The sequence below is a fragment of the Aulonocara sp. 'chitande type north' Nkhata Bay genome, linkage group LG16, assembly GCF_057382095.1.
Source record: "Aulonocara sp. 'chitande type north' Nkhata Bay isolate Kocher_YH1m ecotype deep benthic linkage group LG16, A_spYH_male_GT1.1, whole genome shotgun sequence".
In the NCBI taxonomy this organism is placed as follows: Eukaryota; Metazoa; Chordata; class Actinopteri; order Cichliformes; family Cichlidae; genus Aulonocara; species Aulonocara sp. 'chitande type north' Nkhata Bay.
This window is the reverse complement of record NC_141359.1, coordinates 41119054-41137821: the sequence shown is the minus strand read 5'-3', so window position 1 is coordinate 41137821 and position 18768 is coordinate 41119054. Positions and strand designations below refer to the sequence as shown.

At 49.9% G+C, this 18768-nt stretch overlaps 1 protein-coding gene across 5 annotated transcripts in view; it reads left to right on the top strand.

Annotated features, from left to right (window-relative positions):
* Positions 1 to 893: 893 nt before the first annotated feature.
* zeb2a (zinc finger E-box binding homeobox 2a) overlaps positions 894 to 18768 on the top strand; it is a 41114-nt gene continuing 23239 nt past the window's right edge. For 3 of the 5 annotated variants that reach the window (XM_086265687.1, XM_086265686.1, XM_086265682.1), the window contains exon 1: positions 1582 to 1856. In XM_086265687.1, the coding sequence (XP_086121813.1) occupies positions 1784 to 1856 (73 nt within the window). In that variant the 5' untranslated portion in view covers positions 1582 to 1783. Of the gene's footprint in view, positions 1068 to 1581; positions 1857 to 18768 lie in introns of those variants that run through there. The other 2 variants (XM_086265685.1, XM_086265684.1) reach the window with 2 other exon arrangements.

Here is an 18768-nt window from a genome sequence, read left to right as displayed (position 1 = left end):
AATGTGGTTTTAGTGACAGAGTTACAGTTATGGTTTGGTTTAGGCTAAGAATTAGGGGTCTTTTTTGATGGTTAGGGTAAGCATTGTGTCAATGCCCCACAAGGATATGAAAACACGACTGTGTGTGTGTTGAGCACAAAGATTGCGGATGGATTTCTGGTGGAGCTGCAGGACAACGACGATGATGATGATAAAGAATCATTCAGTTCTGTTTTTATTTCTTTTCTATTTTTGCTTTTTTATGATTCTTTTAACAACTGTAAACAAAATGTTTACATGTTTATTCAGTTGCATTTTCATCTCTTTTAAATAAAGTAAGTGCATTTTTACCAGATAATATAAATGTATACAAATATATTTCATGTTGAATTTAGCATATTTTTACCGGTATTAAAATAAAAGACATATTTTATTATCATTATAAACGTATTTTTAGATTTTCTTTCTTTGAAGTCAAAACTTTTTTAAAATATGATTTTACGAATTTAAATAATATTTTATTAACAAAGTTTATTAGTTTTTTTTTTCATTGTTGAAATGTAACGTCAGCTTCTTTCATCTGTTGGTCAAACTAAAAAAGAACCACGTGACCACTGTTCCACGTGAGAAACACCTGCGGAGTTCGGAACAGTCTGCGCGTGCTTGTGATCTGCAGCTCAGTGAGCGCAGCGCGTGCCTCTGCATATAGCGACTTCACCTGTCCAGGTAATCTACCTGTGAGCCAATCAGGTGCAGGCTCAGGTGGGCGCGTATGGACACAGGAACCTGCAAATTAAAGTGTGTGTGTGTGTGTGTGTGTGTGTGTGTGTGTGTGTGTTGGGGGGGGGGGGTCATTATTCCTCCTCGCGCAGATAGGTGGCGCGTGCTGCCGAGGCTCTCGCGCTGTTTGTGATGCGGACAGAAAATCGGTGACGGCGGGAGGAGCACGCGCACACCGGAGCAGCCCGACCCGCAGCCCGGACTCTCCGCTTCGACTCAGCGGGACTCTGTGGCCGGACTCTGGTACCGCTCTGCGGGAGGCTCTCCTGCCTCCCTGCCGCCTCCTCCCGGAACCGAGCAGCCTGCCGGTAGGTGGCCGTTCCTCCTCTCCTCCAATCAATGCGCTCTGCTCACCTGCCTGCTCTACCTGTCCGGACAGGTGAGCGCAGGCGGGCGCGCTCCCGCCACCAGGTATTATCCGGATGCAGGTGTTGAGCCTGCACTCCGGGGCCGGGAGCGGGTGGATGGAGGCAGGCTGGCCGGGGAGGATGAGGTCGTTCCCGGCGTGCCTGCGCTCCGCTCCCCGCTCTCGCTCCGGATGAGATGGGAAATGTTGACCTGCGCGCGCACGATTATACAACTGCAGGCCTGAATGTTGAGCTTATATAAGCGCGCTCTCGGCCTGATACTCTAATATCGATCATGTATCGATGAGTGATTGGTTTTAATTTTACACCTAAAATCAACAAGTTCACTGACAGGAGGAGGGACCGAGAGTGTATGTTTGACTTGTGTGTCAGTATCAGTGTTAGTCGGTGTGTGTGTGTGTGTGTGTGTGTGTGTGTGTGTGTGTGTGTGTGTGTGTGTGTGTGTGTCTCCTCCTCCTCTGTCACAGCGGCACACACTCCGCTCAGATCAGGCGGACGGGCACGCGGGGCGGAGGTGCGCAAACTCCCAGAAAGTAAGCGCAAAGTGTGCGCACGTTAGTGTGAGCGCGAGGTCCGCGAGGAGCTGCTGCTCCGGGATTTACTGTGTGTTGTGCCGCCGTCAGCAGGAGCAGCAGGAGTCGCGGACTCAGTGATCAATGAAGCCGGAGATCATGGCGGAGGGTCCCCGCTGCAAGAGGCGAAAACAGGCCAACCCCCGGAGGAAGAACGGTACGAATACACACACCGACTCACACACTGACTCACACATTGTCACGGCCCCGGACACGGCGCGTCCCGCCGGCCTCAAACTTTCTGACGGGACCGGGAGGCGCTGCTCCGGGCGGGGCGGAGGTCTGCGCTCTGCCGGGCACGAGGACCGTTACCCGCGCGCAGACCTGCGGGTCCGCGCTGAGCCGTGGAGTTCATTTCCATGTTTGTTTATTTTATGTGAAAACAAACAAACGGACAGGTGAGAGGGACCGGAAGTGAAAGAGAGTTTGGGCTGTTTGAGTTTTTGTGTCACACTTTGTGAATTTTGGTTGAAACATTTAAACTTTAATTTCCTCGAAACACGTTTGAGCCTCACAAACGCAAAATCCGGGAAAATCAAATCATTTGTTTTCATTAGATGAGATACAAGATAACTGTTTACTGTCTCTGCACGGTCATGCACAGTGTATGTGTGTGTATATATATATACATACATGTACAATAGTACAACGAAATATTTTGTCTCCTGTGTTTTCACGCTGCTGTGGTTTGTCCCCGTCTCTGGATGTGGCTCGTCTCCTCCTCTCGGGGCCCTGGGGGGTGGGTGGGTTGTTGTTGATGGACTGGAGGTCACGGTGACGGTTGGGGGGGGGGGGGGTGTAAGAGGATCTGAAGGGCCTCCTCCACCTCTGGCTGTCCCATCCAGCTGTGAGGCTGCAGCTGTTTGTCCCGCTGGTTTTTCTCGGAGTCTCCGTGGTTTCTTCTCCTCCTTCTGAGGAGAAGGAGGAGGTCACATGTCATAAAAGTGCGCATGGCTTTGTTTTTGGGACACGTTTAAATTTAAACGGAGCTGATGTGGTGAAGAAATCACAGGTTTGAGTCCAAGTCTGTCTGTGTGAGTTGAGGATTCCTGCACAGCCGAGCTGCCGGCAGCAACGACTCTGTGTGTGTGTGTGTGTGGGTGGGTGGGGGGGGGGGAACGACCCCCCCTGCAGCCGTGTCAGGCTGCCTGCTGCACCATTCATGCCACATGTCTCACAGCCGTGTCATTGTGCCGGCGGTGCAGGAGCCGCTTTAAAGCAGCATCTGTGACACAAACACAGAGCAGAGCCTGGACCTGAACTTGAACCAGGATCTGGAACAGGACCAGAAGGTGGACCTGGTGGTTTCAGCCTCATAGATGTGTGGACGTAGCAGTGTGCGGCTGATGGAGGTTTTTGTGGATTATGTGGCGAACGCTGAAGGCGAGCTCTGATAAACCTCGCCTCCACATGCGATCCAACATCAGCAGAGGTCATGCACACTCTGCTGTGTTTGTGTGTGTCTGTGTGCATGTGTGTCTGCCGTCACAGCTGAGTGTTTCATGTTGGTAAGGTTTTTATTCAGAGACAGAGATGCTGTCAATTTACTGAAATGTGTCGGACACTGAACACGAAGCATGCTCGCCGCTCACGAGCACCGCTGCAGACGAGCTGTAAATACGCACAAACACACAACTGTTCAGGAAATACTCAGAAACACGCTGAGGCTCAGACTGTTGGTCCTCACTGCAGGCCCGAACACCTGTAACGTTTGCAGTCAGCTGATTCCAGCATTCAGGCGGATCCCAGATCAGCAGGTGACCCCTGACAGGTCAGTGTGTGTGTGTGCCCAGTGCATGTGCCTCACCACTTTGGGGGGATTTTACTGACAGCTCTTCATCGTTCGGTCGTCAAATATTTTCACTTCGTGTGTTTTACAGTTGTGTGTGTGTGTGTGTGTGTGTGTGTGTGTGTGTGTGTGTGTGTGTAAACTGGCTGATGTGTTGACCCCCCCCCTTAGGACCTGCTGTGTGCCTGTCCATTGGTGACGGTCCAGGTTTACGTCCTGTAAAGCTCCCTGGTCCGTTGCCGTGCCATCACTCTCCTCCTCCTCCTCCTCCTCCTCCCTGACCTCAATGTCTTTCATATCTGCCCCCTCCTCAGTAAGCGCCCCCCTGGGGGCAGAACAAAGAAAGCACTGCTCTCTTCATCCTTAATCAGCACTCAGAGGCTGCAGCGCCGTCGGGGACGCTCGCTACGCCGCCTCACATGAAAAGAAAGATGGAGGGCAGAGAAAAGCAGTGAGGTTAATAAAAGAAAGTAGGAAGGTGGATGAAGGTATGTGTACGGCCTGCATTAAGCCCCTCCCCCTACGATTTGCGCTCAGCTTCGTTTCCCTCGCCCCGACTCATCCTCTGAACTTTATGGCGACCCTTAAACACGCAGCTGTCTGCTGACGGGGTCGGGGGATGTTTATTAAATGTGTTCATGATGTCACAGCTTTGGTCCCGCCCATCACATTTGTTTCAGTCTTTCGTTTTTTGAATATTCACGGTGGGATGTCCTCCTTTTCTCACCTTTACTTTTCTGTGTGACACAAAATATATTTTATTTTAAATGAATCCTGTTTTTGTTTTTCTGGATTTAATTTTATTTTTCATGTTTTTCTTCTGGTTTTCGTTGAATTTTGATGTTCAACTCTCGTCAAAGAATAATTTCTACAAGAACGACTAACGAGGATTTAGAGAGCAGCTTTAATGTGTTTAAATGAACGTGTGTGCGTGTGCGTGCATGTGCAGGATTGCCCGCCTGCCTCGTCCCTCCGCTGTGCTGCAGCATCAGCAGCTCCCTCACAGGTCAGGAATCAAGTTTAAAATGCAGCATGTGATATGAATCCCTAATTTTTGAGCCCGTGCCCTCCCAGTACGCTTTTATTGTGAAAGACAGCAGATTATCCCCCCCTGCAGGAGCCAAACAGCAAACACCTCTGGTGGGACAGGGAGGAGGAGCCCGGTTGGCTCGCCGAAGAACGGGCCCTTTGTTCAAATTGTATTAACAACACGGAGTCTGCTTAATGCTGTCCCGCCAAAATAAAACATCCCAATCACAGTGACATCACTGTCACATGACCAACAGAAACAGTGACTTCAGACTGACGCGTTCATCGTGGATGAGTGTGATTAAAGTTCATTAAAAATAGAAAGCACCTGATTTCTGATTTCTTCAGACTTTTGTCGTTCTGTCAGGCGTGTGTGGTGTTTTTACTTTAACATTTTTATTCAGAAATCTTTCTTGTTGTTCGAGGCAGACGTGCGTTCTCCTGCATTTCTGTGGATCGTGTGTAAGTTGTAAAATAGGTCTTTACGAACAGTCCTGTGGACGTGTCTCTGAGCTGAGATCGGCCTCTCGGGTTCCTCACACGTTCTGCCGGAGTACCGTCGGCCCGCTGTGGGCTGTACCTCCTGTCTGTGGTCGAATGAAATCCTGATGAGGTCAGCGCGTCAGTTTCTGAGATGAAGTTGCGCTGCAGCTTTTCTTGTTCTGAGGCTGATTTCTAGAAAAGGAAGAAGTGGGAGGTGAGACGTGTCGGCTCTGTGGAGGCCTGTTTGCTCTGGTGATGTCATCGCTCCTGAGCTCACAGTGGGACTTCAACAGGTGACTGTGATGCTCAGGTTGGTGTGCAGTGGAACAGTGTTGGTGCTTCTCTGCTGTTTGTCGTGTTTCAAGGTGACTGACGTGTGTGTGTGTGTGTGTGTGTGTGTGTGTGTGTGTGTCATGCGCACATTTTCTTCATGAGTGAGCGATGAGCCAAGGTCACGGCCGAGATCGCCGTGCAGATAACACACACACACACACACACACACACACACACACACACACACACACACATAGCTGGACTGGCCGGTGGACCGATGATTTTTTTTTTTTTGTGTAAAAATAACTCAGTTTTTTGGTGGTGGCTATGGCGGAGCTACAACAGCAGGTGGATGAGGGGAGGGGAGGCAGGTGGAGCAGAGACCTGAGGCGGCCGCCAGTCCGAGTGTCAGGTGAACTGAACTTCAGGTAAGAATTTATGACCTGCAGTCTATCTGGGTCAGATATAAACCAAGTTTAGGTGGAGTTTATTTTCGTTGTGCTGACTTTTTCGTACTGAGTGCTAGCTAACATGACGGAGTTTCTATACAGCTATGATGTTACTGATAGTGATAGAGTTGCCAATCGTCCCGTAAAAAACAGAATCGTCTCGCATTCAGAGAAAATATTGCGCGTTTCGTACTGAGCTGAAAAGGAACAGTTTGTCCCGGACTTCAGCTACAATGAAAAAGACAAAGCTGGATTTATTCTGCGTCTTTACGCTGTCAGCGGCCTCTTCTCCTCTCATTCTCTCCCCTCTCTCTCCTGTTGCCACTTCAATCATGAAACTGATCAATGATCAGCTGATCGGCTTTTCTCTCTTGTTTGTCTATCTCCCGCTTTGCGCCAGAAAGAGGAAACTAGTGGATGTCGCGTTCAACAGCAGAAGCGCGTTTAAGCTTGATCAGCTGTTGTTAGAATTTATTTAATATTACTTTCTAGTATCAGCTGATGTTTTCTGGAGCCACAGCCGTAATAGCTGCTGGTCATGATGGTTTGGATATGTGGTGAGAGGGAAACATGAAGATGAAACCAGGAGACGTCCTTACTGAATCATCAGAGCTGTGATGGAGAAACAGGTTTACCTTTTAGGTGACATGAATGAGTTGAAGGGAAGTTATGAACTGTTTCTGAGAGACAAATAACACCAGGATCCTTTTCTAAGCAGCTGACAGCTGGTAACTGTGCAGGGGCGGGTCTAGCAAAGCTTTGCCAGGGGGGCAGGTAGGACATTAACAGGGAGAGGGGGGCACAAAGAAATACTTTTCTTTCTTATTCTCATTTAAAATGTTTCACTTTTATTAAATAATTATCTGAATCTTACAACCAAAGTTTTTATCTGATGTAAAATGTACAGAAATCACACATATACCAACAAGACTGTGCATCACTGTCACAATGGGCAGTGATGCACGCTGTGGGCTGGCCTGTAGTCAAAATGCCCGGGCCAATTTTTTGTCCCAGTCCAGCCCTGGACACAGACACACACAGACACACACACAGACTGTATAACAGGTGTGAGAATCATTAAAAGATTTAATTTTTTAATTTAATCTGTTTTAACATAATTAAAACACAAAAATCACCAAATTTTTGTTTTGGATGTTTTAACTTTAGTATTTTTTTATAATTCTGATCATTTGCTTTGTTTGTTATAACTTTTATTTTTAAAAAGAAAGAGTTTCATTTTTGTAATGGTTAAACTTGTATTTATTTTTGTTTGTACTTCATAATTTTACACTTTTTTAATATATTTATGACTTTAAAAATAATTTCATGATTTGTTGCTGTTTAAATTACATTTATACATTTTAAAACAAGGTGTTATGTGTTTTAGATTTTTAGTTAGATATTATTTTACGTTTCTTCTTATAAACTTTGTGTGTTTCTCAGTTTTTTTCTTTTTATTCTTCATTTATCTTGAATTTCACTTTTTTAATTTTTGAATGTTTACATTTGGTTGTCACATGATCAGAGCCATTCGCTCTGCTGCACTCACACTCTCATTGGCCCCTCCCTCACAGCAAAGGTTTGTGTGATTGGGTCCTGCGGCAAGGTCACACACACACACACACACACACACACACACACACACACACACACACACACACACACACACACACACACACACACACACACACAGGGGGAACAATCAATAACGGATGGCTGGATTAAGGTGTCAGGACATCTGTGTGTCCAGCCAGCGTACAGCTGAATAACTCTTGAACACACACACACACACACACACACACACACACACACACACACACACACACACACACACACACACACCTCCATATCCAGCTTTAGGCCCCGCCCAGTTCCTATTGCCTGCTGTTCATCACCACGGCCTGCTCACGGTTCTGATTTAAACCACTGAGGCAACCAGAGCTCATCAGCACATTAAGAGATGGTACTGGTATGGTACTGGTATGGTACTGGGCCAGGTGAATCCTGAGGCAGTTCAGACTGACTGAAGAGGCAGTGAGTTAAATTGTGGGCGGATGCTGATCTTCAGCTGAGTGGGCTGGAGGTCCTACAGAGCCTCAGGCAGAGAGTGTGAGAGACGAGCCCGGCAGCCGTTTGGAAATGAAATACTGAACTACGACTACCGAATGTTTGTGACTCCGATGGCCCGTCTCTGACCTCTAAACAGTTTTTAAAGGGGCCTGGAAGGAGCACAGAGTTTGCTCTCCTGCCCATCTCTCTGAGTTTGTGTCTCGCGAGGACTTGGCTCACTTTCACCTCCAGAGTTCAGGAGGATTTTCCGTCCACTCGGACAAACGTCCTCGGGCCACGTCCCGGTCACTGATCTGCCAAGCAAAGTAATGAGGCGCTGCTCGGTGCGAGCTCACTGCCTCGGGCCCGGTCCTGACGGATTGCCCTCAGAGTGTGAGATAATGGAGCTGACGCTCCTGTCAAAGCTGCTCAAAGAAGCTGGGCTGAGGGAAACTTCTCCACCTCTGCGGTGCTGTGAACACCCGAACGCAGCGAGCCACAAGAGGCGAGCCCGCTCAGTTAGAAGCACCGAGTGTGTAGGCAGGGACTGGGTGGGTGTACTGCAGGTTCATTACATACCCCGAGCCTTCAGCTTCATCGGAGTCATCAACCTGGAGCATCGGGCTGAAGGTCATCGTCCAAACACACACAGACTAATGAACGCAATGAAATGAATGAAGGAAATCTTTTACACTGTGTAAAAAATTTGAACAGGAAGTCCACCAAGAAACACAGAACATGAGTCTGAGTCCTTACAGTTCTCACCAGCATGTTAAATGATTGGCTGCATGAGTGGGCGTGGCAGTAAGAGTGGGCGTGGCCTCAGGGCTCATCTGACTCTATGTATGTGTGTAGTGCTGTGACAGCTGAAGGCTGATGAAACCTTCTTCTTCTTCTCTTTTGTGTCTGAGCGCCGTGCCGGCACAGTCTACGTTCGCCTCGCTGCTGGGAGGATTCATACAGCCACGGGTCAGTGCGACGCTGAAGATGAAACATCGTCGCTTACACGGGCTCTTTTCACGTTTCCACTGGAACAGTCATTTGATTAAAACGAGACCATGTGATCAGGGTGACATCAGACAACTTCCTATTTAAATAAAGATCGAGAACAGGACACATTCAGATCTTTTTGTAAAGTCTCGGTCTGCGTGTTCGCCGACACCACACCGCCTCCTCACACCGATCCCACAATGCCTTTCACTGATTTCTCTCCCGGCCTCGGTTCCCACGGTGACGGGCTGATCGGTCGTCCACCTTTGAGCCGAGAGGCTGTGAGAAGTCTCGTGCACGGCCTCTGTTTGCCGTGGGATTATCAGACTTTGGTGTGGGTGGGGGGCATAAAGGTAGCCATGGGGAGGACCTCATGTGGGCCAGGAATGCCGGTCAGGTCAGGGGAGGAGAGGCCGGGGCGGCGAGGGACACTCGGGGATGGGGCAGGTGCCTTTGTGAGTCTGTCAGCCATCAAAGGAGCAGGCGCAGCTGAAAAGGTTAGGGGGAGAATAATCCCCCTCCCAGCCTGACAGACGCTTCATTCTCCCTCAGCCCGCCACCTTTGTCCACGCCGCCTCATTACAGCTCAACACACATGTGTCAGAACGCATCGGGCGACGTACGGTGGCTCAGAGTCATTGGGACGACAAAGTCACAGCAGCAGGATACACATGCAAGCAGAAATAACCTGTCCTCATAGATCTTTTTATCATCGTCCACGGGAAGTAGATGTGTGTTAGTGATCAGAGTGTGGAACGGTCCTGTAACCACGCTGAGCCGCGGTGCCGTTACAGTCAGCTGTGACCACTCTGGCAGCACGGGAGAGCAACAGGAAGTCTGGCTGCTGAGGAGGAGGAGGGCGATGGGGCGGGGGGTGTACAGGTTGCGTCATGGGACCCGAGGTGTCCCTCTTCTGACCCTTTTGTGCAGCCTGTCAAACGTGGTTAACATGCAGCCATGCCCCCCCCTCCACATGTGTATATGTTGATCCTCGCACCACCATAAACAGCAGAAATCACAGGAAGCTTTCAGGCTGACACCAGATCAGCTCCCACTGTCTGCAGCCTGTTTCCAGCTGAACAGTGGAGCAGAAAGCAGGTTGTCAGTCACTAAGTGCATTCTGGGTAAAGGTTCAGGATCATTTTTCCTGAGCTCGACTCAACTTCATCAGCTCACACGCATCAAAACGAGCTGAACCATCCCCATCCTCTGACGGATCTCACATCTTGTATGGATGGATTTCCTGGTGAGGCGAGTGCAGCATCAGAAATAACAGCTCCTCTGAGGCTCAGCCGTGGACGAGTGAGAGGAAGCCGCGGGACAGGGTCTCATTGTGTCGGCGCCGAGCACAGGCGCAGCGGCTCGTCCTCGGCTGCTCGCCGCAGCCCTAATGTGGCAGATAAACCCCGGCTTTGATACGGCCTGCTCCAGTAAGCCCCTCAGCCTGCCAGCACCTGCCAGCGGGGAGGTATGCATTCATGCCCCTAACAGGATTACGCTGCTCTGTAATTGATTCGTTTGCAGTGAGGGGCGGAGACAACACTTTGCAGGGCAGCGTTTAGGTAACGGCGCCCCAGAATTCATCCGACTGCATGTGTCAATTTTATTACATCAGTCCAGATGAACTTGAAAGGCCGGCTTTGTGAGCGCCCACTGGCTGCATGCGCCCGGCTCGGTCAATAGAGGTCATTGATGTAAGCGTGCTCTTTCTTCTCTCGCCGCTCGCCGTGTTGTGTTTGCAATCGATCGCTGTGACACACATGAGGCGTGTTACAGTCTGGGTGGCTTCACACATGGATGGAGGTACAGCAGCAATGGTGTGACAGTATGACGGGCGTAACCGGGTCAGTCGATGAGGCACTGTGATTGCGCCCGCATCCGGTTGCACATGTAAGTTAAAGCCGCATGCTGTGATGGAGAGCGTGCTTGAGGACCACCGGTGACTCACTGAAGGCACCTCATCATCATCAGTGCTCTGAACATGGCTGATGTTCAGACGTGTGCAAGCTGGAGGAAACTGGCGCTGACACGATGAACCATTTCAGCCAGATCAGCGTGTTAGCCTAGTGCTGTGCGCCATCATTCGCCATCAGACGGTGCGTCAACTAGTTCATGCTAACCCTGACGCTACAGAGGCGTTGGCACAGGAAGTGACATCAGACGTTTAGCCTGCTGCTAACAGCGTTGATGCTAACAGGTTGGCTGATGCGTGGCTCTGTGGGGACACCTGGACGCGAGCTGAACCTGCAGCTGGGAGCTGCCTGTGGTGTGAGTGTGCAGCTCTTAGTGGTTATATTGGGAGTCTGTCCAGTTGCCGGGTAAACCAGTTCACCTGAAACTAATGATCCCACCAGGCTGGCCTCCCCACACAACCCCACCCCTCCTTGCCTTCACCACTCTAATGAGCCTGGGAAAAGCCCCTCCCCCCATGGGGCCGAACTAGGTGACACAGTGGACACAGGCCGCCTCGGGGTATTGGGGGGGGGGGGTCGCAGCAGCCTCTTTTGTCCTGGGCGTCTGGCACGCTGAATGTGAAGACGGTGATTTATGGCTGAGCGTAGACCAGCAGAGATGAGGCGCGCACAAAGACTGCGTTAAGACCGCTTCCTGTCCCCGTTTCTCTGACAGTCCTCTTTGGAATCTGGGTTAAATGCAAATTGATCTGAGCGATGGCAGACAATAATCGCCGTCGGACTCATGTATTCGTGCAACGGACCAGAAGAGAATTTAGTGAAGTCCCAGCTCGAGTCATCGACCGTAGCCAAAGAAAGGCCGGCGGGTCGATGGCGATGGGCGGCAAGATTCTCAGAGCAGGCCGTGAGCTTTCTGCGGCCGCTGCAGCGAGAGGAGGAGGACCTGGATGCTTCATGGTGGAGCTGTTTGAGCTTCACGCAGGATCACAGATGCCTCGAGTCGACTCGCAGCCTTCACTCTGCTGTCTGACTGCACAGACCGCCATCAGCCCGCCATGAGCTGTAAGCCGGGCTGTACCAAATCTGTCATGATTCATGTGTGACTCCTGTCGGTGACAGCGTTTACTGAGCGAGCTCAGTTGGAGCATGGCTGAGTTTTGGCATGTTAAAGGTGAACCTGACCTGAGTCAGCCTGGGTCACCGCCTGCTGTGGGCCACATCTGGGCCACGCACTCACATCTGTGTTTAAAGCCTATGTTCTCCTCTCACCTGTGCAGACCGGGTTTGATGAGCAGGTTAAAGATGCTCCTGAACTCAGTGCTCACGGGAACTTCTCCCTCCACCATCCATGAATAACTAACATGTGGTCTTTAAACTCGATGGCGGTCTGCTCCCTGACTTCCTCAGGCTGACCCTCTAAGCCCGAGCAGGAAGTGCTGAAGTTCTGTGTACTGCTGCTGGCCAGACCTGAAGTCTGTCATGAGCCTCAGCAGAAACTCTCTGTGAGTATTTGCAGTAGCTGAGTGCTCTGAGTATTCACTGGGATGGGTTGTGGCTATTTTCTGGTATGGCTGTGTGTGTTTGCAGTGTTTCTCTCTGCTCACACTCTAATTCTGCTTCTTCTTCTTCTGCTTTAGTTTTTCCGGTGCGGCGCGGCACTCGGATGTGTGAAAGCAGGTAAAAACGAGTGCAGATAAACAGTCACACGGCCGGCTTCCTCTTTCTCGTGTCGACACTCGGCTCGCCGGCCCTCACTTCCCTCTGCTGCGATGTGCTGACACACCGCTTCTCTGGGCTTTGGCGACCTCGTCACCGCACTGTTGCTTCTTCTTCTATTTCTGAGAACACACACACCTCCCGTTATGCCCTCACACTCTTCTTCTGTTTCCTTTTCTTCTTTTACACTTCCCAATTCTGCTCCGCTCACCTCCGCGCCGAGGCTAAAGGTTTGAACCTTCAGCGCTGTGTGGGTCGTGTCTTAGCGTGAACTCACTGAGCGCGCTCTGAGTCAGCTGATGAAACCTCGTGTTTGTCCAGCTCCTTTAAGTTTGAAGTTTCTGCTCAGCTGTCCCGTTCACAGACCGGAGCCTCAGTCTGGTTCCTGCTCTTGTTCTCGATCTGGTTCCTGGGTGGTGTTGGCAGTGTTCAGCCCTCAGTGTGTTCGGACAGTTTTCAGACAATCGTGTTCCTGCGGATCTGCATGGACAGCATGTGTTTGTCTCTTTCCTGTTTTGCTCGGACACTGAGGTTGTGACCTCAGGACCGCTTGGCAGCCATAGGCCGCCTCACGTCCCTGGAGTCGGGGACATTTGGGCGTTTGAAGCCCAGGAACATCTGACGTGGTGGCTCGACTGAACTTGCGCATGCACTCATTCAGTCTGTGGGACTTTATGTCAGTGAGTAAAGAAGAAATATGTTCCTGTGAGCGAGTGAGGATGCCACACGTTTGAGTTTCACACTGTGAGCATTTATTCATGTGTGCACTCATCAGTAAAACTCAGAGGCTTCACAGGCTTCTGCACTCAGCTCCAGCAGGAATACAGGAGGACGACTCCGTAACATCAGAACCATCCGAATCATTAGAAGCATCCGTATCTTTAGAGCCAATAGAACCATCAGAATAAACAGAACCACCAGAAACGTCAAACCTGCTGCCTCTGACTCTTTGCTGCAGATGTTGTTTTAAAGTTCCTAGACTCAAAGAATAAAAATGGTGACAAACTATGAAGCTGTCACCTGTCAGAGTGACTCTGATGGAGCGGAGTATTAGAATGCTTGAATATGACACTAAATGTTTTCATCCATATTTAACTATGAGGGTAAGGTGAGACTGAGACGGAACAGGACAGGGAGGTGTGCAGTGAAGGTCGAGCTCCCTGCTGTGAGTCACCTGGAGAGAACAGAGAAGCCTGTGGACTCTGGGCGTACCTGGGCAGGCCGAGAGCGGAGCCCTGCGGGACACCACCTCAGACTTCACATGCTCAGATGGAGGCGCTCGCTCTGACTTTCTGTAAATGTGCTCAGAGCAGGAGAAGAGCTGGAAATAGATCAGTAGTGTTGAAGCTGGGGTTTCGGTGACACACAGGGATTCCCCCGCTATCAGAGGGCTGCGGTGGTTTCTGGGCACAGGAAGGAAATTTTCAGTTATTTTAGGTTTTGCTGACATTTGTTAGAGTTTCCGTTCTCAGAGTGATGCCAGGGACGCACACAGGAACTGGGTTACCTGTGTGATGCCAACTCACCTGTCACCTGTCTCACCTGCTTCCTCTCTGTGGTTCAGAACTCAGCATCTGCTGTGTCCCTGCTTCTGATTGGTGGGTGTCCTGTGAGTTTGTGATTAGTGAGCGGAGCTCCTTCTCTCACAGCCTCTTCAGCTCGTTGACAAAGACAAACTCTTCTTCATCCTCCTCTTGTTAACGTGGCGCTCTGTCACACGCTCCTCCTCTCATTAGTGTGCTGTTGTCTCACACTCGGGGTGTAGAATGAAACCCGATGACATATCAGAGATGAAGTCGCTTTGGTTAAATGCTTTAACTCGTTGACAGGATAAAGGACTTTTATTTTGAAGAGCAGTGAGAGCGTGACTGGGGAGGGATAGAATGATGAAGGCTGATGAAGGCTTTTCAGCCTCAAACTGAGGACTTGAGGCAGGTCTGAGCTGTTGTGAGCCTGCCCACGTGATGCTGGGCGGATGGAAGGATCGGGTGTTCCTAATAAACTGGTCTCTCCCCCCTGGTTGATCTGAAAGGGATTGTCCATTAGAGTTCAAAGGTCACTTCCAAACTGCGTCAGAAGCTGAAATAATCAGGTCTTAGCTTTGCATGCAGTGTGTTTCACACTTGCTTCTCGCTGTGACTTCCTGGTGCGCTGTGGGGAGCGTCTCAGAGGGAGGAGCCATGACTCTGACACACAGGCGTCTCCTCACACCACGGACCTCATTCAGCGAGCGGGCTGGGCCTCAGAACCACCAGAGCTCTTAGAACCAGCGGACCGGTTTCAAAGGGTCAGAGGAGGAAAGTGGATGAGCTGCTCACACAGAGCAGCCACATTCTTGCTTCCTGCAGGGAGGGGCTGGTGTGTGTGTGTGTGTGTGTTACTGTGTGTGTGTGTGTGTGTGTGTGTGTGTGTGTCACTGTGTGTGTGTGTGTTACTGTGTGTGTGTGTGTGTGTGTGTGTGTGTGTGTGTGTTACTGTGTGTGTGTGTTACTGTGTGTGTGTGTGTGTGTGTCACTGTGTGTGTGTGTCACTGTGTGTGTGTGTGTGTGTGTGTGTGTGTGTTACTGTGTGTGTGTGTGTGTGTTACTGTGTGTGTGTGTGTGTGTGTGTTACTGTGTGTGTGTTACTGTGTGTGTGTGTGTGTGTGTGTGTGTTACTGTGTGTGTGTGTGTGTGTGTGTGTGTGTGTTACTGTGTGTGTGTGTGTGTGTGTGTGTGTGTGTGTGTTACTGTGTGTGTGTTACTGTGTGTGTGTGTGTGTTACTGTGTGTGTGTTACTGTGTGTGTGTGTGTGTGTGTGTGTCACTGTGTGTCACTGTGTGTGTGTGTGTGTATGTGTGTGTGTGTATGTGTGTCTGTGTATGTGTTACTGTGTGTCTGTGTGGACTGAAATAGTAGCTTGTCTCTCCATCTGTCTCTATTCATTCCTGACTCATGCTGCATCGTACTGGCTTTAGACCACACCTAACACACACTGACACACACACACACACACACACACACACACACACACACACACACACACCTGTAGGTGGCTCTGACAGAGAGTTAAGTGACGTTTTCTCCCCCCACACTGGAATCAGCTGATCAGCAGATGAACCTTTGAGAGGCGGTGATGTCATCACTGTACAGTGACGTGTTACTGTTACCAGGTTACAGGAGTTCTAGTTTTCAACACCTGAGCATCAGGTGGTTAGTTGTGACCTCACACTGATCAGCTGATGCTCTTGTGGGCATGATATACACCACAGCGCTGTCAGCAGGTGTCGGGACAGCTGTTGCTTTGTTGCGTTCTGCAGTTACGTCAGTGCCAAGGATGTGACGTATCAGAGGAGGCGGTCCTTGTGAACACCGGTGTGGCCTCAGATTCCAAATACGGCTCCACGAGAACCTCAAAGTCTGGATGGTTTGAGTTATGACAGATGTGTCCACAGGACAGCTGTCCACTGTGGGGACGTCTGGGGTCAGGTTCTGCTGGGTCATGTGAAGACTTTAAGAAAGAGGTGAATAAAAGGATTAATGATGAAGACGATGAACTCATTAACCCAAAAGGTTTTCAGCTGCTGCTCGTACATCTCCTCTCAACTCTAAGCCGAACTTTGAAATTGTGGTTTCAAGGCCCCGGTTCTGCGGGTTCTGCCTCGCTGCTCTGAGCGGGTGTTGCTCTCTCTGAGACCTCGGAGCAGAGAGCATTATGGGCCGTGGTATTGTTTGAGGTCTTCCCCGCCTCCCCGTTATTCACAGAAGACGGAAGTAGTTGTTTTTCAGCTGCGATCAGGTAATGAAGCAGACTTGTTGTGCAATCAGAGTTTTCAGGAAGTTGAGGCAATGCTCATCCTCGCCGCTCATCATGTGATCTGTGTGTGCAGGTTTGAGACGCACTGGGTTATTGTCTCTCGGGTCAGTGTCTAACCTGAGCTGGACCTGAACCCTGATCTGAGAACCAGTTAAAACTGGTCCATTACCATCAGAGAGTCACAGAGGAAGCTGCTGCTGCTGCGCTCGAACACCTGCTCAGGTGGTCTTACATGACTGAACGGTCTGTTGGTGTGAGGTGTGTCTGTGACGCTGCCAAACACAGAAAAGTCTCAGTTTGTGAGCCCGGTGACTCCTTGATGAGTGTGTGCATCCTGATGAGGGCGGGGTCTTTCATTTCCTCTCTGATACAGAGAAATGGAGGAAAACGTCGTCACGCCGTCAGGTGATAACCGCAGAGGCAGAACGGTTCTCAGACATTTCTTCCACCAAGCGTCACGGTTCTTTCTCTTCAGGGAAATGTCACTTTCACTTTCCTCATTTTCTAACGTTTCTATCGGGCAGCGAACGCCTCGTCGCCTGTTGGAAATCAGCTGATAATTGATCTTTCTCTCATTTCCCACGACCACTTCCAGTAAAACACGCCGTCCACTTTGCAGCCGCTCGACCGCACGCTCGCCGTTAATGTCACGAGGACGAATAAAAGACGAGGAAGAGTAAAGTGCGGCGAGGACTTAAAGGCTCTGAGTGCCGCCCGGCGACTCGCTCAGCCATTTGTGGTTTTTAAGCAGACAGACGAGGGAGGCACCTGCTGCTTCATCACCACCACCATCATCATCTACATACACAAATATGGAGATGAAGTGAGCGTCTGTAGTTTGTTCGTGTTGTCTGAGGTGTGATGGTCATTTGCTGAGGATCAGCGGGTGCTGGGTTCGGTTGGAGTTCGGTTGGAGTCGAGTGTGTGACGGGAGCTCAGTTTGAGCGGCCACCTTTTTCCTTGTAAAATGAGGGCGTTTTTTTTTTTTTTCCTTTGAGCCGCAGCAGGAAGTGGAGACTCCTGAGAGGTCTAATGGAGACCACAGCGCTGTAACACCGGGCTCATTGTCCCGCCCCCACCCAGATCCCACTCAGGTCAGCAGCATCACAGCGACTCGACTCTCTGCGGGCACGCCGGCGTGCAGGCTCAGGAGTACACAGGAAGTCAAATCACTTCTTGTGTAGTGATGTCACATTTTATTTAAGTATGTGGACAGTACGCTCCACCCACACTCCCTGCTGGTTGTAACTGGGACCAGTAAGTGTGGAGCACCTGATGATGACACCACTGGATGCTCAGGTGTCAGTCACCGTCAGTCCTGTGATTGGTCAGTGATTCACAGCGAGGAGCGTGCGATGCATCAGAAGTCATTTCTTTGATTTGTGTGCCCCGCAAACGCTCGGCCACTTGAGTGGAAAGTTCGACCCCGAGGACAGAATGCCTGTCAGTTCCCGTCACCTCACTGGCTGCTCCTTGCTGCCATCGATGGCGTGCAGTGAGAGCAACTGTATGGGGGTCGCAGGTCACGTGGTGGATGAGCACATCTGTGTGTCCAAAGGTGCGACCGCAAGCGCTGACCTGCTCTAATGACACTTCAGTTCCTGTCGGTCCTTCACCTCTGAAGGCAACAATGGCGGCAGCTACTTAGTGTTAATGTTACTCTTATTACTCTTTCTGGGTTGAAAAATCAAACTTTTAACATATTTTCAGGCGAGAAGTTAGCTGTGTAAACTCTAAATATCTGCTCGTTTATCAAGACATCGCATATTTGCAAAAGTGTGCCGACATTTTCGGAGACGTCTGTTACCCACCCGCTCGATAGCTAGCCGGTGGTCACTCAGTGGTCTCTCGACCCGGCGAGAGCAGCGGACTCCCGCTGTCTTTCGCTACTCAGGTTAAACATGATATATAAGTCATTAAAAAATGTAATTGTTTGGCTTTTTTTTTGGTGTTTTATTTGTTCCAGAGTAAATCGGTTTGACTGAGATCAAAGTTACTAGATTAGATTAGATTAAATAAAACTTTATTAAGCTGATTAAACAGAAGTGTGAGACAGTCGAGAATTTATGCTAGTGTCCTGTTATATTTTAGATAGCAAGGAGCAGACAGCCGAGTTTATTAAACTCCACCGAGACAGTGGTGACACAAATCTGAAGGCTAGACCGTCCCATTTCACAGCCTCGCACTTCTGGCCTTCTCGGTCTTCGAAGGAACCGGCCCACGCAGACCGCGAAGGCCGGGTCCTCCCAAGGATGCGGCCTACGTTTTGGGGGAGAGCTAATGTGTTCAGCTTGTCAAATTTACTTAAATCTTCGATCACCAGCAGTGTGACAGTGAAGTGCTGTACTGTATGTTTATAAGTTTGCTCCCCAACAAACACACCAATGTCGACGAAACGTCGTCACCTCCAGGTGATTTTGGTTTCATTCTATAATACTGGACTTATTTTTCCACGAAGGTTTGAACTTTGAGAGTTTTTAAACAGGAGAGAAAAGTTTAATAATTGTAAAAAATAAAGCTGGCTACTTCATAGATTTCACCGATCGCTGGTTATATTTAGAACGTAACTCCCGTGATAAACGA